Source organism: Tachyglossus aculeatus, chromosome X1 (genome assembly GCF_015852505.1).
Source record: "Tachyglossus aculeatus isolate mTacAcu1 chromosome X1, mTacAcu1.pri, whole genome shotgun sequence".
Lineage (NCBI taxonomy): Eukaryota > Metazoa > Chordata > Mammalia > Monotremata > Tachyglossidae > Tachyglossus > Tachyglossus aculeatus.
In genome coordinates, this window is record NC_052101.1 from 95,233,570 (window position 1) to 95,254,329 (window position 20,760).

The 20,760-nt window shown below is 58.0% G+C and overlaps 1 protein-coding gene across 1 annotated transcript in view; it reads right to left on the reverse strand.

Moving 5' to 3' along the window:
- CELSR3 (cadherin EGF LAG seven-pass G-type receptor 3) overlaps window positions 1-20,760 on the reverse strand; it is a 53,122-nt gene that overhangs the window by 8,559 nt on the left and 23,803 nt on the right. Inside the window, exons 5-33 of the mRNA XM_038771723.1 lie at window positions 19,984-20,206; window positions 19,263-19,378; window positions 18,940-19,028; window positions 17,817-17,974; window positions 17,245-17,408; window positions 16,762-16,887; window positions 16,179-16,348; window positions 15,716-15,901; window positions 15,126-15,236; window positions 14,534-14,702; window positions 13,926-14,067; window positions 12,937-13,057; window positions 12,439-12,622; window positions 12,173-12,274; window positions 11,836-11,850; window positions 10,653-10,747; window positions 10,175-10,384; window positions 9,004-9,187; window positions 8,310-8,456; window positions 7,888-8,068; window positions 6,985-7,152; window positions 6,680-6,806; window positions 6,204-6,410; window positions 5,804-5,978; window positions 4,570-4,682; window positions 4,074-4,153; window positions 3,706-3,832; window positions 561-677; window positions 52-188 (exon numbers count right to left, since the gene is read on the reverse strand). Of these exons, the coding sequence (XP_038627651.1) occupies window positions 52-188; window positions 561-677; window positions 3,706-3,832; window positions 4,074-4,153; window positions 4,570-4,682; window positions 5,804-5,978; window positions 6,204-6,410; window positions 6,680-6,806; window positions 6,985-7,152; window positions 7,888-8,068; window positions 8,310-8,456; window positions 9,004-9,187; window positions 10,175-10,384; window positions 10,653-10,747; window positions 11,836-11,850; window positions 12,173-12,274; window positions 12,439-12,622; window positions 12,937-13,057; window positions 13,926-14,067; window positions 14,534-14,702; window positions 15,126-15,236; window positions 15,716-15,901; window positions 16,179-16,348; window positions 16,762-16,887; window positions 17,245-17,408; window positions 17,817-17,974; window positions 18,940-19,028; window positions 19,263-19,378; window positions 19,984-20,206 (4,144 nt within the window). The remainder of the gene's footprint in view (window positions 1-51; window positions 189-560; window positions 678-3,705; window positions 3,833-4,073; window positions 4,154-4,569; window positions 4,683-5,803; window positions 5,979-6,203; window positions 6,411-6,679; window positions 6,807-6,984; window positions 7,153-7,887; window positions 8,069-8,309; window positions 8,457-9,003; window positions 9,188-10,174; window positions 10,385-10,652; window positions 10,748-11,835; window positions 11,851-12,172; window positions 12,275-12,438; window positions 12,623-12,936; window positions 13,058-13,925; window positions 14,068-14,533; window positions 14,703-15,125; window positions 15,237-15,715; window positions 15,902-16,178; window positions 16,349-16,761; window positions 16,888-17,244; window positions 17,409-17,816; window positions 17,975-18,939; window positions 19,029-19,262; window positions 19,379-19,983; window positions 20,207-20,760) is intronic.

The window sequence follows — 20,760 nt, forward strand, 5'->3', positions numbered from 1 at the left end:
CCGTCCCAGCCCCAGGCCCTGACGTGAAATGTTCTCCCAGCTCCCCCTTACCTGAGGTAGCCCCGCTGGCTGGAGTGGGTACGGGCAGAGCGTACACTACTGACAGAGGAGATGGTGGAGGCTCCCAGGGTGATGCGGATGAGGCCGCTTTCCTCAAACAAGGCTGTGTTGTTGTAGGCGTTGGGACCCTGTGGGAGACATCAGAGGCTTTGCCAGGAACCCTTCCAGGAAGCCCTCAGGAAGCCCAGGCTGGAGCACTCCTCACTTTCTGCCCCAGCTCAGGACCCTTCCCTCCTGGGGCTTCTGGCCAGGAATCCTAAGTCCCACATCCCAGCCCTACATGCTGCCAGGGTATGTTCCTTCCTCCAAACCCGCAGAAAGAACAGAGCTGGAGGGCTGGGTCCCATCTCCAGAGGGAGATCAGTGCAGAGCGGATACATGCTGGGAAGGAGCAGTGGCAGACAGAGTCTGGGAAGGAGGTGAGAGCCCAGAGGAGGGGCACAGCATGTGAAAAGAATGGCCCTGGTCTGAAATAGGAATTGATGGGCTCTTACCCCTACCTGGGCAGGCCTGGCTGCCTCCTCGCCTTGCCCCCCTTTCTTGCCCAGACAGGCCAGCTTCCACGCCTCCTGGACCTCCTCATTCAGGACACAGAACAGAAGCAGCACAGCCAGGCCCTGCAGAGAGAAGGAAGAGACGAGGTACGTCAGATGCCGTGAGGTCCCAGCGCACCACCTCCTTTCCCCACAAGATGCAGGCCACCGTGGAGAACTCAGCCTTGGCCAACAGCACCAGATTACGGCCAGTGGGGTGGGGAGGAAGATGTTGCCCATGGGCCCCAGTCCAACCTGCAGCAGATGCTCTTTGGTAGCAGCTATTACAAAAGGGGCCAAGCATGAGGACTTGGTTTCTCAGCCACCCCAGGGTATGGGATAGGAAAACAACTCCAGGAAGGAACTCCTGGATCATTCGGGAGACTGATGAACAGGAATCCCCATTCTCAAAACACTGTACCACGAGGCATCTAATTGAGCATTGGTTTGATGACAGATTGATGCATGGGCTTGGGAGTCAGAGGTCATGGGTCATGGCTCCGCCGCTTGTCAGCTGTGCGACTTTGGAAAAATCACTTAACTTCTCTGTGCCTCAGTTACCTCATCTGTAAAATGGGGATTAAGACTGTGAGCCCCACGTGGGACAACCTGATCACCTTGTATCCTCCCCAGCGCTTAGAACAGTGCTTTGCATATAGTAAGCGCTTAGCAAATGCTATTATTATTATTATTATTATTTTATGATAAGGGTAGAGGGCGAGAAGAACCAGCACCCCCTAGTGGTATCAAGGAGTAAATCACTTTTTAAATGGTATTTGTTAAGTGTTTACTATGTGCCAGGCACTGTACTAAGCACTGGGGTAGGTGCAAGCTAATCAAGTTGGACACAGTTCATGCCCCACGTGGGGCACTCGCTGTCCTAGTCCCCATTTTACAGGTGAGGTAGCTGAGGCCTAGAGAAGTTAAGTGACTTGCCCAAGGCCACACAGCAGAGAAGTGGTGGAGCCAAGATTAGAACCCAGGTCCTCTGACTTCTAGGCCCATGCTCTTTCCACTAGGCCAAGCTGCTTTGCGCTTGTCGGGAGTCAAATTTCTGTCTGGCATGCAGTGCTGATAGGAAGCCGGAACTGGCTGGAACTTGGGTCTGATATAAGAAAAAGCCCGGGTACGGGTGTTCCAGGGAGGCGGCAGGTTGGTGATGGCAGGGGACCAGTGGTGGGGGGCGGAGGGGAATGGCCAGGGTTAGGGGTTAGGCTGGGGAGGAGCTGCTGCCGTGGCCTGGCCCCCATCCCTCAGTGTCTCTTTGGTCGTCAGCACCCGTAGCCTCGCTTCTCCCATTTTATTCCCTACTTTGGCCCTGGGCTGCATGCCTGGTGTCTTCTTCAGTGGCTGGCTGCTTCAGCCCCTCCTCCTCCTAAAATCCCACTCACCTGTAGGGTTGGTTGGGGTGGGGGGGCAGTAGTGGCCACCAGTGTTCCAATTAGAAGTGATTTTAACTTTAAGCATTGCTGGTAAGTGACCCGTTTGAAGAGAGACTCCAAGTGAAGCCAGAGTACTGAACAGGCAGCTAGCTACTGTGTTTACACTACTTTACAATCCAAGGACCCTGGCAGCCCTACGACTGAGAGCACCCCTTCTGCACAGGGCCGGGGGACGGGGCTGATTGGGATCAGAGGGTGAGGAAGAGAAAAGAAATTCCCTTCACAAATATCCAGAATTCCCTCCACAGGCTGTGGAGGCCATTACTACTTCCCAGGGGCTCTCAGGATTGGGTCTAAGGCCAATTTCCTGTCTTAGTGATGCAGGCCCCAGTGCACCTGTAGTAGAGTCCTAAACAGGCCAAATTTCTAGGGCCCGGCCCAGCCCAGCCCAACCCAGTCCAGTTCTTCCCCAGTCCTAGGAGTCAGAGTCAATGCCTGGCCTGAAACTTGGCTAGACTCAGAGAAACCCAACCTCGCTTCTGGGTAGAAGCTGGACTAATCCTTCATTCACATATGGTGGCACTAAAGGCTCAGGGCTTTCTGGAAACACTGGTCTCCTCAGCCCCCACACTGGTCCAGGTGGCCCCAAATGGGGTGGAGGTGGCTTAGTACAGTGCTCGGCACACATTTAGTCCTCAATAAATACCACTGATTGATTTGAGGTGCAGGCCAGCCTGAACAGGGCTCTCCAAATTCTGTGGCCAGAAGCTGATCTTGAGGGGCCCGGGAGGCTGGGAGCCTCCCCAGAGGGAAGCAGTCTGACAGTGGCAGAAAGACCCATCCTGAACCAAGCAACGCTCCAGGGCCACTGGCCTGACGTGACGTGCCATGGAGGCACATGGTCTTGAACAACAGACATGAAGGCTGTGCAAAGGAGAGCCGGGAGTAGCTGTGTTCCACTGTAGGCTGAGGCGCAGACGCTGGGGTCCAGGTGACCAACCAGCTTCTCCCCTGACCAGTCTGATTCAAACCTGGCTCTCTGCCAGCACCTTCCCTGTATGGGCCAAGGGGAAGAAGGTTCCTGAAAGACCAATGTCGGTTCACTTGGGAGCCGCCAGGAGTCATTTTCCAGATTTGGGATAAATGCTCCTCTTCCGTGGGGGAAAGAACCTGGAGGCCCAAGGCGGTGTGGGGAAACAGGAAGTCAGGAGAGGGCTTGTCGGGAAAATACGGGAGAGGCCTTTAGGTGAGGAGCATGTGGAAAACAGCCTCAGTGGGAGCTTCAGAGGGACAGGAAAGGCTATGAGGCTGACATGACAAGGTGGGACAGATCTGAGCAAAGGAATAAGACATGGGGCTCAGGATTGCTCCCAAGGAGTGGAGACAGTGAAAGGCAGAGGACAGAGGCATGGGGAGTTGTAAGGGTGCAGTCCAAGGCTATCCATTCAGTCAGCACTCAGAAAATGTTAAATGATGGTTGTGGCGGAGATGGACAGGGCTGAGTTGTGGGCCAGAAGCCTGAGACGAGGGGACTGCTCAAAGCCATCCCCTGCCTTGCTCAATTCCCCACCCTCTGCCAGCTCTGTGTGACTGAGCTAAAATGCCCAAGGCTAATCCACACCTCCTGCCTCCTTCCTCAAGTGCTGACAGGCCCGGAGGTCTCCCCTCTCCTCCCCTCCACCCTCCTCACGGGCTTCAGCCCCTCCAGGTCTGCAAGGCCAGAGAGTTACCTGGAAGCTGCAGAGGACAGTGTAGAGGTAGTAGAAAGCCAGGACACTGTTGTTGACAGCCAGAAGGCCAAAGAGCCATGTAGTACTAATAACTAGAAGCAGAACGAAGGAGCTTCGCAGTGTCATGCTGAAGAGAGATACAGACACACAGAGGGTCAGCCATAGAGACAAGATGGAGGGGGTTAGCATCAGCAGTGAAACGATAATCTCGAGAGAAAGCAGAAGAGAGAAAATGTCCAGAAAAGGAAAAACCTACTCCCAGCCCAGCTCTGGAGGGCCCTGGGGCAGGAGGTAGCCTCCCAGTGGTCACTGCCCAGGAGGTATTTTGTCTAGGAGGTTTCCCCTCCCCTTCTGCACTCCATACTCACAGCACTGACTTCTTTTTGGTCTCCTTCTGCCCCAGGGAGCAGGACATCTTAGCCAGCAACAGGAATACAACCCCATTCATCTGCACACAGAGAAGCGGATGAGGTGCTACCCAAGTTGTCTTCTTTCGCCCCAACCCCCTAGTCCCTCACTCGCCCTAGGCCAGGGCCCCGGCTGACCCACCCTAAGATCTGGTCTGAATGATTCCAGCCTGGAAAAGCACAAAGGAGCAGGAGTGGGGCAATGGTTTGGGGGTGAGCAGTCAGTTTTTCTGGGTGACTGGGAGGAGAAGGAAACTCAGGGAGCAGGAGGAAGAGCCACAGTTGAAGAGGACAGAGAAAACCAAAGAGAGACATCAACAGGGTGGCAATCTGGAGTTGAGGGTTGGGGGATGGAGAGTAAGCGTAGGCAGAGCAGGAAATGAAGCTGAGGAAAATTGAGGGCTGGAGATTGCTGGGGATCTGGGGAGTGGGGTCAGGTAACGAGGTGGGAGTTTACCACAATAACAACAGCAATGGGACCCGCAAAACTCCAGACCAGCTTATCATGGATGGAAATCCAGCAAAAATCCAGGTTGCCATAGCCTTCGGGGTCCAAGCCCACTGCCAGGCCTAGGAGGAGGGAAGATGAGTCAAAGAGATTGGCCTGTTCAAGAAAGATGGAAAGGGCAGGAGCAGCAGTGACAGAAACATCTGGGTGAGGCCCACAAGCTGCTGAATCCAGACAGGGACCTGAATCCCCAGCTGTTCCCTCTCCAAGCCTCTGACAACGGTGAAAAGGCAGACTTGATGGTCTTCTTTATGGGGTCCCAGCTCTGATCAGTGGTCCGGGAGCACAGACCTAGGACTCAATCCCCCTGCGACCTGCCACCTTGTCTATTTTCCAGATGTGACTTCCAGATGGAGGCCATTAACAGAGCCTTCCCTTTCTCAGCTAGGATGCCTGGCCCCTGGCCCTGAGCCCATTCTGGCTCAGTGGGGTATATCTGGAAAAGTGGGGCATGGCATGGACAGGGAAGGGGATGGCTTAGGCCCAGAGTGTCCAAAAACTCTCCTTTGAGGAACAGGCTGAGAAACAATTCTTCAGTAGTGGGCCAGGTGAAAGAAAATGACACCCACACACACACACCCACACCCACACCCACTCACACACCCACACACCCACACACACACCCACCCACACACACACACACACACTCACACACCCACACACCCACACACACCCACACACACACACACACACACACACGTGCACACGCTCACAGGCACACAGACTAGGGTGAAGAGCCAGGACCGTGTTGTCCTCAGTCCAGGGTGGGGGGTTGAAAGAGTGGAACTACTCGCCAATGCAGTAGTTCCTCCTTTAAATCACTTTCTTTCCCCCACCCTCCAGAATGAGTCCCTGGGGACAATGGTTCCGGGGTCCAATTCGGGGTCCAGTTTGGTCCCACATGTGGCTCTGCTCATCGACTGGAGGGGCGGAGCCCCCGCCATCCCCACCCCACCTCCCAACCCTTGGCCATCGTTTGGCGGGCCTGATCGAACCAGTGGCTGACCGTATCTGGCCCACGAACCACAGTTGGGGCATCCCCGGGTTAGGCATTCAGCTGCCTGGAGGCAAAGGGCTGGACCAGATGACCCCTCGAGACCCCTTCCAGCTCTAGGATTTTATGGCTCAATGGGGGAAGCGGCTGCCTCTGCTTCTGTTAGAGCCTTGCCCGCGGGGCACTTACCGGTGATGATGGCGGGCACTCCCCAGCCCAGGGCGTAATAGAAGCGCATGGCCCCGAAGTTGACATTGCGGGCTTCCGTCTGCATGCGGTAGGTGTGCAGCCCTTCCACAAAGAACCAGGCAAAGGTGCCCAGGAAGAAGTAGTGCAGCAGGATGGCAATCACTGTGCACAGGAACTGTGGAGAGGGCAGAGCCGTAACCCCGGGGCCCGCAGGCTACCTGGCTGGACCAAGGCCCCTGCTGGCCCACAGCTGGGCCCACCCAAAGGAAATAGGCCTTGGCCCTCCTGGCCCATCCCTGGTTCCAAGCTGCTGTGATGTGCCAGCTCTGACCTCCAAGCCCCTTGGGGCCTCAGTCTCCCTCCCCTTTCAACGGCTCCCTGGGCCTGGCTCTCCTCTCACCTGGTTCTCCGTGCGGTTGATGCCCAAGAGGAAAAGCAGCTCAGAGAAGAAGAGGGCAGTGGCTATGTTGGAGTGAATGCCCCGCGTGTTGGACTTGAGGCCCTTCAGGCACAGCAGGAAGGAGATCGTGAGCAGCAGTGCCAAGAGGGAGACGGACACAGAGGAGTACGTCACGATGGCCAGGATCTCCAGGTCACCCTCCACCTGCTGCAGGAGATGTGAGGACGCGGGCGGTCAGGGGCCGAAACGGAAGGTCCCGCCCCGCCCCCAGAGCGTCCTCCGTCAGGACAGTCGTTGGAGAGATTGTCGTTCGGGGTTCCCTCGGGCTGAGCTGGGAAACTCGCGGGGAAGCATTTGTCCGACAGCTAGCCTCGGGCCCCGCTGCCCCACCCGAGAGTTCCCTTGGCCCAGCTCTTTGAGGTCCCCTGTGGCTTCCCCCCACCCCGTGCCGTCCACCCCAGACCAGGCTGGGTTACCTCCCGTTGCGAGCTGTCCATCAGGACCCCAAACGTGCCAAACTGGGAGCACTGGCAGCGCACGTGGGTGGTGTTCCTGTACACCAGTTCACAGTCCTTCGCCGTCCAAAAGCCTGAAGGGTCCACCCTGCAGTCACCAGAGAATAGGTAGAAGCTGCTGTAAAGGGGAGAGAGGCAGGCTACAGCCCACTGGGCTGCAGGACGGAAGAGGCAGAGAAGGGAGGAATGGGGAACTCAAGCTGCGGGGCATGGGGTACCCTTGCAGAAGCAGAATGAGGGAGAGGTGGGCCCAGGGAAGTGCTCACTGGCTGGAGTGATTCCACTGGACGCAGAGAGGCTTGCTGCGGTTGGCTGTCTCCAGCAGGCGAAACTCCAGGGTGAGAGGAGGCTCCAACGCACCCTGCACGAAGGTGTGGTTGCTAAACACAGCCACGCTGACGATGGGAGAGTTCATGATGGGGTTCTTGGGGAGCCTGGAAGAGACAGTGAGGACCTTGAGACGGAAGGCACCAGGGAGCTCACCTCATGTCCCGGCCGGGTCCTGGGTACCTCCACCCTAGGGGAGGTACAGGGGAAGGAGCAGCTCACTGTGCAACCCCTTCCTCCTCCTCCCTTCTCCTAAGAATAAGCATCGTAATCATAATACTTGAGGCATTTGTGAAGCGCTTACTACGTGCGCTGTAGTACTCAGTGTACTCAGTACTGTACTCAGCACTGTACTCAGTGCTCGGGTAGATGCCAGTCGCTCACAGTCTAAAGTAGGAGGGAGAAGAAGTCTTGAATCCCCAATTTACAGATGAGGAAACAGCAGCTTTAGACAAGTTGAGCCCTCTAGACTGGGCAGGGAATGTGTCGACCAACTCTGTGATAGTGTGCTCTTCCGAGTGCTCAGTCCTGTGCACGCAGGATGTGCTCAATAAATACCTGAAAGCTCATTGTAGGCAGGGAATGTGTCTGTTTATTGTTGGGTTGTACTCTCCCAAGTGCTTAGTACAGTGCTCTGCATACAGTAAGCGCTCAAAAAATACAACTGAATGACTGACTGAATGAATGCGACTCATCAACTGGTTAAGAAACTTGCCCAAGGTCACCCAGCAGCGGCAGAGCTGGGATTTGAACCCAGGTCCTCTGACTCCCACCTTTCCACGCCAGGCTTCCATCTTCCCTGTCTGCTTCCCCCCGACCCCCTCCACTCAGTTCCTCCGTACCTGACGCTCCTGCGGTCCACGTGGTACCGGGCTGGGAGCAGTCCCCCTAGGGTGCGGTAAATGAGGAGGATGATGATGGTGACGGCTGGCTCTGGCTCGGGGAGGGCCTGCCTGGGTGCCGAGCTCTCCATCGTCTCGTTGGCATCGCTCCCACTCGGTGTGGGCAGGGAAGAGAATGGGGCTGGGTGGCAAGGGAGGGAGAAGAAGAGCAGCACGTTAGGCCCATCCCTCTCCTTGGGCTCAGAGGAAAGGCACGGTTTTGGCCAGGAGTGCCAACTCCAGTGTTCCGGTGTCCTGACCTCCCTCTCACTGGCACTCGGCTCCCATGGGCAGGGCAGCGAGCTGGAGGGCGGGAGGGGGGAGAGGTCAAGAGCCGGGGAGAGGGCATTTGACAGTGCCCTGGCATGAGGGGGATCTCTTACCTTCATCCTTGAGGGGCAGGAGGATGGAAGGCAACACCACGTGAGTGTGGGGGTCCCAGGCCGCTTGCCCCCGGAAAAGGCTGCTGTGGTAGCGGGGGTAACGCCTCCTCCCATGTGTGTGGTTCTCCATGCGGTCGATGCTGAGCACTATGGAAGGGTAAGTGGAGAAGGGTGGTCAAGCGGTCAAGGACACTGGGGTGATGCAGCAGGGGGCCCAGACCCCAACACAAGGTTCCTTAGTTTTTCTGAGAGGCTGTGCCATGTAGGGCAACCCCACCCTCACGCACCCCCTAATCCTGCCTCTACTGGCTTTCCCAGCCCCACCCCAGCTCTGTAGGTCTCCCCCATCCCCCCAGGCCTGCTAGCAGCCCCACACTCTCCCGTCCTTCACTGTAGCTCGACTGGACCAACCCCCAAAAGGACCATTCCACCCCTCCCCACACCGGTCACCTAGGGAGAGCCAGCGAGACTCCTGCCTCCCTCCTCCTCCTTTTCCTCCTCCTGCAGCCCAAGCCCAGGATCTTTAATGATCACTTCTGGACTCTGATTGCCCATCCTGTACACTGGGGCACCAAGACCAGGGCCGGCTCTTGAAAAGAGTGCCCGTTTCTCCCCTTGTGCGGTCCCTGGTCCAGTCCTTGCCCCTGGGTGGTTCGAAGCCTGCAGCCTCGCCCCCCTGGGGAATGGCACTCACTAATGTTCGGGGTGACCACGCCCACGGGATTGAGGTAGGTGAGCTTCATGTTGCTGGCGAGGGTGGCCGTGTATTCCCGCAGCTGCTCCATCAGCCCCACGCTGCCCCTCTCGCTCTGCAGCAGGGCCTCCCAGTGCTCCCGGTTCTCCGGGGCCAGCACGGCGCTGCCAGCTCGCAGCAGGTTCTGGGAACGGCAGGTGACAGTGAGGCAGGGGGCAGTCTGCTCTTGGGGATACAAAAGGCCCTGCTCCCGGGATGACTCTGGAATTTTTTGTCCAGCTCTGCCCTCCCCAGGAATAATAATAATAATGGTGGTATTTTTTAAGTGCTTACTATGTGCCAGACACTGTTGTAAGCGCTGGAGTAGATACAGTCCCTGTCCCACATAGGGCTCACAGTCTTAGTACTGTTTTACAAATGAGGGAACTGAGGCACAGAGAAGTGAAGTGACTCATCCAAGGTCATACAGCAGACAAGTGACAGAGCAGGGATTAGAACCAAGGTCCTTCTGACTTCTAGACTGTGAGCCCGCTGTTGGGTAGGGACCGTCTCTATATGTTGCCAACTTGTACTTCCCAAGCGCTTGGTACAGTGCTCTGCACACAGTAAGCGCCCAATAAATACGACTGAATTGAATCGCAGGACCATGCTCAAACCCTTAGGCTTCGCTACTTCTGGGAGACAGATGCGTGCAACTTGACTCTTCTGAGCAAGGAGGTTTACCCTAGCTGAGTACTGGCTGTGTGCAGAGAACTGGACTAGGGGCTTGGGAGAGTACAATATAACAGAGTTGGTAGACACGTTTCCTGCCCACCAGGAGCTTACAGTCACAGGTACACACCCCTGTGGGGCATAGACCGGCGGTCCTGACCACACCACTCAATGCAGAGGTATGACAACAGTTCTGGGGGCGGGGGGCAGGTGTGCATGCATACACACACGTGTACATCAAGGGGGTACAGGGCCAGATCCCTTGAACACCATTCCCCACAAATACAACGGAGGATTTGGCTGAAGCAGTAGGTGAAGAAGGGTGGGACAGAGTTGAAGACCCTGGCTCGGGTAAGGAGGGCAGGCTGGAGAGGAACAAATTGGGGTGGGGTAGCCCAGCGCAGCTGGGGGAAGAGGGACAGAGTCAGGCAGAATGGAGCTGGGCAGGGTAGGTGCCCACCTCATTGAAGTGGGCATCTTGTGTGGCCGTGAGCCCAAAGCCACGCTGCTGGCTCTCAAAGTTCATGAGGTGGGAGAGCAGGCGATAGGTGATGTGGACGTCATTGCCGAAGTAGCGCTCCATCTGGTCCGTCACGGCCCGCAGCCGGTGTGCCAGCTTCTTGGCTTCGATGGTGTTCAGCTCGGTCTCGTTACGCTCCAAGCCCTCCAGCTGCCCAGAGACAGGGGAGCCGGCTCTCGCCCCACTGCCTCCTGGACCGGGGGCCCCAACGCCCTTCCCCCGCCCCCAGCCCCCTCCGGCTCCTCTCCCCACTGGCCCTGCACCTAGAACCCAAGGTTTCTTCTCGTTAGGTGGCTTCAGTGCAGGAAGAGGAGGGAGGGGCTGAGCCAGGAGGCCCGCAGGCGGCCGGAGAAGATGCCGGGAAGACTATGAAAGGGCAGAATGGCCCCAACTACGGTCTCCCTCCAGGGCCTCTTACCAGTGAGGAGAGCTCCTTGAAGGCCGGGGATGTGCAGTTAAAGAGATCAGGCTCCCGCCAGCCTCTCTCCTCATCGCAGTGCCGAACAGCTGCACCTGTGGAGGGAGGAGGGTGGCAGGGAGGGGCCCCTTTCAGATCTGAGGCCTTGGGGACTTGCCAAGTAGCCCAGATGCTGGTGGCCTCCTCCCACCCTGATAGAACTGATCCACATCGGCAGCTCCACCTGCAAAAGCAACTCTGCCATGCTAGGCACCCTCAGCCCCCAGCAACCCGAGCAAGGGCAGCACCTTCCAACTCTCTCGATGACCTTCCCTGAATCAACAACCTTGGATTCCCCCAAGCCCCAGCTTTTGAGCAGGAGTAACAGCCTTGGGCTGCCTGATCCTCTTCCTCCTCCTCCTTTTGGGCATCTCTCAGGGTTTCTGGAGTCTGAGGGAGAGGTGCCCAGCTCAGAGACCAAAGGAATTTTTCTGATTTGCCTTTCCAGCCTGACTCCCTGCTGCAAGAACATGATCAGCAAGACAACTGTCCCCATTTCTATGCTCCCATCTCTTCCTCCCCAAATGCTAAACAAGGAATGATTCAGGGTGTAGCATAGAGGAGGGACTCCCCAGGCCCCCAACCACGGTGGCAGGCAGCACCCCAAGCAGCAGCCCAGAATCGCAGCAGCATTCTGAGTCCCCAGAGCAGGAGAAAAAGCAAGGAAGACAGTGCTACACGGAAGGGGAGGTGCCTGCTTTAGCCAGGGGCAGTGATCTATTTACATCCAGTTCAACAGAGCAGAGGCCCCAGGGTGCTAACAGCAGCGGCAGCTTGGTGGGGCAGAAAACGCCATTCCTGCCATAGCTCAGCGTGGGGGATCCTGAGCCAAAGAGTCCCCAGATCATCGGGTGGTCCGGGCGTGGTGGGGGTCAGGGGTGGTAGGAACAGTAAATTCATCCCTGGCCAGGGGGCTATGTGTGTGTGTTGGAGGGTGGGGGGAGTTTCTTGAGGTCCAGGTGGAAAGGGGGGGACAGAAGGGAGCCAGGGGGCAATCCAGCATTAGCGACACGGTTAACAACTCGGAAGCACTGGGGAAAGCGAGAGGGTGGGGACTTCAGGCCAAGGCAAGGGGGAATGGAAAGCCACAGCGCAGCTGAGGGCACATAGCCAGGAAGAGGGCAGGATGAGACGGAGCCCTTACCTGCACCCCGCAAACCTGAAAAGGAGGGCGAGAGATGGGGAACAGAAGTGACACGGTTAGGACCCAAGCCACTGAACCACTCACACCCCATACTCACCCACGTGCGGCCAGGCCTCCAGACAGAGGAGCCTGGGCTCCGGGCTGGAATTGGGGCTCTCCTGGGACCCTTGTCCTGGCCTCCAGGACTCTAGCTCCCCCCTCCACCACTCTGGGTTGGTAGGAGCTGTGGGGGCCTCCCCTTTAGATTTTACTTCCTCGGAGCCTCAAGACCCAACATCATCATCATCATCATCATCAATATCATCACCACCACCACCATCACCTTATTGTCACTTACCCAGGGAGCCCTTAGGGCAGGGCACTGCAGCCAGGAGCCCAAACTTGGTCTGAGGCCACCACACCCCAGCTCGCAGGGTCTTGGGGCATCCGTCATAGAGTACTGCCAGAGAGAAACCAGAAGGCTAAGGGCCTGGGGCTGCGAGGGGCTGGGAGGGGCGTCCATCCCAGGACTCCCAGCAAGGACCCCTCCTACAAAGAGGCAGACCAAGCAGCCCAGACACCCCCCTACTTTAGCAGCCAGGCCCCTGCGCCAGGCTCACTCACCCTCACAGCCGCTGGGCGTCACCTCCGCAAAGGGGTTGTCGCAGCTGTTGCACTGGCGGCCGATGACCCCAGGCCGGCAGTGACACTGACCGCTCTCCCGGTCGCAGGAGCGGGAGGAGGAGCCAATGGGGTAGCAGTCGCAGGGGAGGCAGGTGTCACCGTCCCGGGGTCGGTAGTGAAACTCCTGCGGCGGGGAAGGAGACGTCAGGGGCCTCCGGTAGGGTCAGGCCAAGGGGGATTCACGACCCAACTATCCATCAGCCCAGCGTGGCTCTCCGGGGCCAGAACTGAATCTTCCCAAGATGGGGAGGGGGCGTGGGTCTGTCCATCCCCAGGGAAATGCAAGGTCTCCACCTAGTGAGGGAGAGCACTTAGGCTTTATCAAATCAACTGCTCTATTTACACATTGCCCACAGTTCCACCCAGGACAATCAGATTGGGGACCCTGGGGTCACCAGGGTGAACACCACACCACCTCTCCTGAGTCCTACCCCTCACCTTACAGTGGCACTGCCCATTGGTCTTGTTACAGTCAGGATCAAAGCCCTTGCTGACATCACAGTTGCACGGTCCACAGGTCGGGTTGCCCCACCAGCCTCTAGGGCACTGCTGGTCCATCCTGAAGGAGAGCAATGAGACCCCCCCACCATCTCAGTCCTGCCCGCCCACCAGCTTTGAGTGGGTTCAGACAGATGTCTTCTCTTTCAGGTGCTCAGGGCCCCACTCCAGGCTGGGTAAAGAGGGGAAGGGTGGGGGGGACTCACTGCTCAGTTAAACAGGCTTCCTTCAGCCACATCAATGAGCCAGGTCCCTGTTTAAAGGGTGGCCCTGCTGCAGGCAAATTTTTGAACAAAGGAGGGAACTGGCAGGTTGGACACTGGATGTTTCTGTGCCTGTTGGACTCAGGCCAGATTCAAGCTGGGGAGGATCCGGCAGGGTTCAGTTGGGCCCCTAGGTCAGGCCTATGCTGAGCTCCAAAGGAGAGAACCAGAAGCCAAACCGGCCTGATTCGGCCAGCCTGTCAGTCAGTGTCTTGTCAGTCGACTGTCAGCAGTCTTCTCTTCTGAGCACCCCCGAACACTGTATTAGGTAGGCCCCGGGTCTCTGCCCTCAGGGAGCTTCCAGTCTAAGTGGGGAGAGGGGGCAGACCCAGATACCAAAGGGACACCCAGGAGACACAGTCATAAAGACACAATAAACTTCAGAAGAACACGGGCCACAAAAGCATATGCACATATTCGTCACAGCTATGCCTATGGGTTAGGGAGGAGGTGTGGAGAGTGCAGGGTCCAGATCTGGTCTACAAAGCCTTCCTGGAGGAGGTGAGTTGGTAGTCGAGTTTTGCAGAAAGGGAGCAACATGGTTTGGGGAAGAAGGTGGGGGACAGTGACCGGGTGTGCTTAGTTGAAGTGGAGATCAAGGCCAGCATGGGGTTGGAGAGACACCCGCCTCTCTAGGGACAGCTTGAAGCCCCTCCAGTCCCTCACCTGTGCTCACAGTACTGTCCGAAGTAGTTGTCCCCGCACTCGCAAGTGTAGCCATGGGGTGTCCCTGTCTGTCGGCGGCACACTGACTTGTTCTTGCAGGGGTTTAGCTGGCAGACATCTATGCAACTCTCACCATAATATCCTGGGGGTAGAAGCAGCAGAGGCCCCTTGAAATGAAGTCACTCATCTGGGTTGGAAGAATGAGCTGGGCATGTGGCCCAGCCAGAGGGAATCCAGAGGCCTCAAGCACTGACCACAACTGACTGGATAGCCACCTCAGGCTCTTCCCAGATTTTGCCAGTTGCCCCAGTCGGGCACAGGGAACGATCAGGGATTTGCAAATCCAGACATCAAAATCGGATCAGCTTTAACCACCCTGTCCATGGCCAACGCTGGTGTTGTTTGGATAGCGGCCAACCGGTGGGGATGGGGGGAGGGAGTCTCAGATCAGTGAGAGAAAGGAGAGGACAAGAAGGAAAGACAACCAGATAAACAAGAGGGGGGCGGGAAGGAAGTCAGTGGGGGAGAGGGGGAGAGAGATGGAGACACACAGAGAGAAGGAAGAGCAGCTGGGAGGGGAGGCGGGGCACCCTCCACCAGGGCCCTACCTTGCTGACACACGCAGGAGTAGTTTTGCCAGTTGTCCCTGCAGTTGGCATTGGCCGGACAGGGGTTGGAACTGCAGGGGTTGGGCACGCTGCAACCGGCCTCCACATTCAGGCTACTGCTGGGCTTAGGGAAGGTGATCCTGGTGGGTGTGTCTCCCAGCCAGACTCCCTGCCAATGTGCAAACCGCACAGCAACGGTCACATGGGAGATGGGGCAGAGAGGACTTGGGAACTTGGCCTCCAAACTGAGGGTTCCTGGGATTCACACATTCATGCACTGATTCGGACAGTCAGCTAGCAAAGCTTCCGGCCTCCCTCCCTACCGTACCCCAGAGAGTAGCCTGCTGAGAGACGCCGCCCTCCAGCCCTTCATGGAGCCAGGTGCTCTGCTGTGCTATACTGCTCCCCTCCCTACCTTCCTCCCCATCACCACATCCATCCCAGCACCCTCGGGACTGTGACCCTACTGGGAGGCGGCCATACGCCAGCTGAGGCGCCGACTCAGCTGCCTCCCCAAGTCCCACTCGGCCCTGCCGGTTGGAACCTTAGGTCCCAGGGCCCGAGCAAGCTGCCACGAGAAACCCTCAGTCACCTGGATGCAGCCATCCAGGCCATTCTGCACCTCTCCAGAGGCTGGCAATCCCCCAACGTGGAGATGCTTCACCTTCAGGCCATGCAGTTCATTCCCGACCACCATGGTGTCCTGCAGAAGTCGGGGCATCAGGTCAACCAGGGAACTCGAGGCCAGGCAGAGGCCCAGAGCCTCAGAGAAGGTCACCCCAGACCTCCAACCCAGGACACGGCCCAGTTGCAGACATGGACGTGTCAACCCATCTCTCCTCTTGGCTGGTGCTGGACCATCCCAGGCGACCATACGCCCATGAACCCAGGGGCAGCTGACTGACTGGGAGCCAAGCACGGGAGGGGAAGCTTGGGACCAGTTTGGTACGGAGGGCCACCTGGCAGTGATCTCATGTATGTTGTAGCACTTAGTTAGGGGCCAAGGGAGCACTAAATAGAGGGTTGTTTTGGAGACCATGGTGGGCATCCACGAAAGTACTGGGCTTTCAGGACCCTGGCTAGGAAGAAGGATGGGACAGGAGGCCCCACCAGGAGAAAAGAGGAGGCCTTTGGGGAGGGAGGGGGAAGAGGGGTTCTGGATAGAAGAACCGGACTACAGACCTGGAAGAGCCCAAAGTCCACGGTGACCATGATGATGTAGTGACTCTCCCTCCCACTGCGCACATCCCGCAGCTCCAGCTGGAGGTCGTGCCATCTGCCGTCACTGAGGGGCACCTGGTCCAGGAGGAGCCGGCTGGTGCGGCCGGAGCCCCTGTTCACCACGAAGGACAGCAGCCCTGCGTCCAGCTGAGGAGAGGAGCCCGGCCCGGTGAGAGGCCTCTGCTGCCTGGGCAGGATCCTAACACCCTGCGCAGGGTCAAGGGTACAGCCCCAGCCATCAAGAGCCTCAGTGGTCCAGAAGACCCCCCCCCGCAACATCACCCCAAAGGGGAGCACAAGACCCCAGTTGGGCCCCCTCCACCTTTCCCAGGGTCTTCTTGGACAGCAGCCTAGGGGCTGGATCTATGCCCCCCTAGCCAGGAATGAGGACGGAGGGGCCCAGGGGTGGGCCCAAGGGACATACCTGGCACAGAAGAGTGGTGTACTGGCCGGCCTGGGCCTGCAGCAGCACCCCATGTGGCTGGCGGGTCCGGAACGCCAGCCCCAGATACCAGGGCATGGAGACCTTCACCTCACTCTTGAAATCCCAGGAGAGGATGCCGTTACCCCGGAAACGGTGGGGATGGGCCATGGCTGGGAGGGGAAAGGAGCCAGGGAAGGGGAACGGATGAGGGGCAGAGAAGGGAGAGGGAGGCTCTCGACCAGTCCCTCCACACAATTTCAGCTCTTTGGTGAGGTCGTACAGTCCACGATGCGATGATGCCATCTCCAGAAACCCTGCTCTGTGCCCCGCAGCCACTTGAACTATCCTCTCCTCATCAGTCCGCTCATCCTGCCACCCTATAAACACCAGGCCTTCCACTCCCCCGTGGACCTTACCCATTCCCACAAGCTCCCACCTCCGTTGGCTGTGCTTTCCAACTTCTCTTTCCCCGGTTCCCCTGAAACACTCCGCACGGCACACATGGTCCAGGCACACACCCGGGGCTCCCGGACCCCGGCGCCAGCTCCCTACGCACCACCTGGTGTTTCTCGGGTCCACTCACCATGCCTGCAGTCCTTGCCCCCGAAGCCCATGGGGCACTCGCAATGGAAGCTGCCCCAGGCGACCGAACAGGAACCGCCGTTCTTGCAGGGGTTGGAATCGCAGAAGCTGTGCTTGGCATGGCACCCTGGAGCCAGCAGCAGGGGTAGTTGGGGGTACTATTAGCTCATTGGCTAGCTCTGTCCCCCTCGGCCCCAGGGCATGGAAAGGAGCCCCAACCTCTCAGTTCCAGGAAACCCCGTGCATAAGAAGAATTCCCGGGCCTTGTTGGCCTCCCTTCGTCTTCTGCCCACCCCATGGCTGGATTCCAGCGCCCGGGACTTGCTCTCCCCACTCCCTGGCTCCCCTTCGTGACCCTTTTCCCCTTGGTCTAGGTTGGGGGCGGCGGCGGGGGGAGAACGTGGGTGGAGGCAGGCCCAGCTGCACATCCACCCAGCATCCCTGCCCCAAGGACCCCACCAGGAGGGCTCCCTGGAGCCGGTACCTGCAGCTGTCCCATTGTTGGCAATGTAGGAGGCCAGGTCAATGCGCTTGCTGTCGATGAACAGGTCTCTCATGCAGCCCACAAACTCTTTGTGCGCCACCGGGAAATTCTCAGGCAGGTTGGGGACACCACCGAGGAGCAGGGGCCCCGTCAGGTCCAGGGACCTGGAAGTAGATGCAGTTAATGAGGGTGTTTGTCTCACCTGTGGAGGGGCCGGGACATCATGCCTAGCCTGGCCCAGCCCTCAATGTGGGAGGGGCGGCATCCCTGCTCCGAGGATGAGCAGAGGGTGACAGGCTCTCTAACCTTCACTGAGAGCAAGGAAGAGGCAGGGAGGGCCAACCACACAGGGCTGGGGCTTAGGCACCATAGCCGGGACGGGGGAAGGGGCGGGAGTTGGGGGGGCAGCTGGGTAGGAGAGGGGGTGAGACAAAGCACGGGTGGGATCTGGGCGCGTGCGGAGCTAAGTAGGCCTGGGTTCGGGCAGGTGGGGTTGGGGGGGTCTAGGTGCCAAAGGGCAGTCTCAGTGCAGATTCAGCCTCCTCTCTGGGCCCCAGTCAAGGGTTACTCACTTCTTGGAGCTGGACTGCACGCCCTCTGCCGCGCACGAGTAGTTGCCGATCTCAGCCCCAAACTGCAGTGCCACCGATGCATCGCACTCATCCACAGTCAGGATGGCCACCTTGTCCTTGGAGGGGCCCTGTGCCACCCCAAGGGAGCCGATCTTGGGCTGCGGACCCAAGGCAAGGAAACCTCAGCAACTGTCTTGGCCAGTTGATTCGGGTTCTCTTGGAGCCCTCCAGCCCCACTGCCCTTCTGTCATCCACTCCTCCCCACTTCCTGATACCATTCTTACCTGGTACCAGCAAGCAGTACCCAACCCAACAGAGCCCCGGAGCTGAGGCCCACTGACTCTGGCTGGCTCCTGAGCCCCAAGTTCACCATCAAGATGGTCTGGGAGAGGAGACCCCCTTAAGTCATTCCCTGGGCCCAGAACCTCATGAGTTATCAGTCCTCATCGGACCTTGAATCTGCACAGTGCTTTGATTTGCCCTGACCACTTTCATGCCAGTGATCTCATTTTCTCTTCACGACATCCTTGTGAGGGCGAGAAAGGCAGCTAAGTGTGATCCCCATTTGAGGCATACAGGGGTTAAGTGATTTGCCCAAAATCACACAGAAGGTCCAAGCCACAGGAGTCAGGACTAGAAGCCAGATTTCTTTATTCCCAGACCCAAGCTTGTTAAACTAGACCAGTGCTGTCCCTCAAGAACAATGCCACAAGGCCACATGCCCAATGCCTGGCCAGTGAGTCTGGGCAGAAGGCCATCCAGCTCAGGAGCTGTCTCTGACAGTGGCAACATGACTCATGTGTTTTCCAGGGTAGAGTGTTAACCACTAGACCACCTGGGATCCAGAAGCCAGGAAAAAGTGTCAAGAAACAAAGCAGTGGTCAGCCCTGGGATTAAATCTCTTTTTAGCAAAGGTTCCCTCCCAGAATGTCACGCTGTGCAGATAAAGCGGTTACTGGGGAGGGGGGCAACCTTCTTGGCTGTCTCCCGAGCCCTCCTTTCCCTTGCCAGACTCTGCTCTGGGACCACCCCTACCTCTAGGCCTCTGGCCTGGACAGCCAGTGGGGGAGACCCAAGCCGCCAGAAGGAGCCCCCGGCTTGTCAGTGAAAGGGGGCACCCTACCTTGTTGTAGTAACGTAGCTGGACGGTGTGCCACTGCCCATCACTCACGCCCCCCGGAAGGAAAGGGCTCACCAGGGTGCTTGACTCACCTGTGGAGGGACCAGGCCATCACCCACACTGCCCAGCCCAGCTCAGGGCTCACCATCATTCCTGCTGTCACATGCTCTGTGAGACACACATCCTCAGCACTTGTGCAAGCCCTAACCCAACACATACAATCAGTGCCCCAGTCAGCGCTTGTCCCGCCCAGGCGCTACAGGGTCTCCCCTCCCTCGCCTCCCCCCCCCCCCGTCACCCCGCAGACTGGGACGGCCCCCACACACCAGTGGAATACTTCAGCTGAACCTGCCCGTCCACAATCTCCACGGCGATGAAGTCGTGCTTCTCGTTAAGACGCCCGTTGTAGAAGAGGAGGCCGCTGCTCTCCAGGGTGGCAAACCTGCCATGGGGTGAAGGGATCCCCCCCACCGTCAGGGCACCGCCCGGGGCAACGCTCACACCCAAGCGGGCAAGGCAGCCCCTCGTTGGCATTCCCAACTTGTGCTTCCCAAGCGCTTAGTACAGTGCTCTGCACACAGTAAGCGCTCAATAAATACGTTGATTGAATGAATGAACTCCTACAGCCCACCTCTACCTGCCTCCGAATAGGGTTGGGAACGTGGGGCTTCCAACCGCAGTTGGCCACAGCGACCACCAGGTGGCGCACTGGACCCTCCCTTCGCCGCCTGGAGGGAAGAACTGAATCGAGCAGGCCCAGGGGGTTATTTTTACACCTCCCCAAAGTGCGCTTATTTTGTCGAGACATCTACACTGGCGGAGTTTATTTTTATTTGCGGTTTTTTTAAACCTCTCCCTAAGAAGATCCCACGCGAAGGCTTTTTATTGCTGCAAGGGAAATGTAAAACAGCTTCCCAGAAAGCGGCCAAATTGGGTTACTCCAATCCAGTCCAGGGCCCTGCGGCTCTGGCGGAGGGGACGGGGTTTTCAGGTTGCACGCTGGCCCAGAGATGGGCTGGGCTGGACAGTTGGGGTGGAGACACTCACGAGAGGGACAAGGTCAGGTGGAAGCGTTGCCGCAGGCCCCGGAACATGACGAAGGACTTCGGGGGGAAGGAGCGGGCGGACACCTCACAGTACGGTTTCTCAAAGCCCCCCGCTGGGCACTGGCACTGGAAGCCCCCATCGGGCGAGTTGGTGCAGGTGCCCCCGTTGCGGCACACTCCGGGAACACAGCGACCTGCCCGGCTATCCAGCTCGCAGTCCTCACCTGGGAAGAGGAGTGGAGTGAGCGACAGGGTGGTTTCTGTCCATCACCTCGCCCTCTCCTACCTCACCTCCCTTCTCTCCTTCTCCAGCCCAGCCCGCACCCTCCGCTCCTCTGCCGCTAACCTCCTCACTGGGCCTCGTTCTCGTCTGTCCCGCCGTCGACCCCTGACCCACGTCCTGCCTCTGGCCTGGAATGCCCTTCCTCCACACATCTGCCAAACTAGCTCTCTTCCTCCCTTCAAAGCCCTACTGAGAGCTCACCTCCTCCAGGCCTTCCCAGACTGAGTCCCCCCTTATCCTCTGCTTCTCCTCCCCTCCCAATCGCCCCCCTCGCTCCCTCTGCCCTACCCCTTTCCCCTCTTCAAAGCACTTGTGTATATCTGTACATATTTATTACTCTATTTATTTTATTAATGATGTGTATATATCTATAATTCTATTGATCTATTCTGATGGTATTGACACCTGTCCACTTGTTTTGTTTTGTTGTCTGTCTCCATCTTCAAGATTGTGAGCATGCTGTTGGGTAGGGATTGGCTCTATCTGATGCTGAAT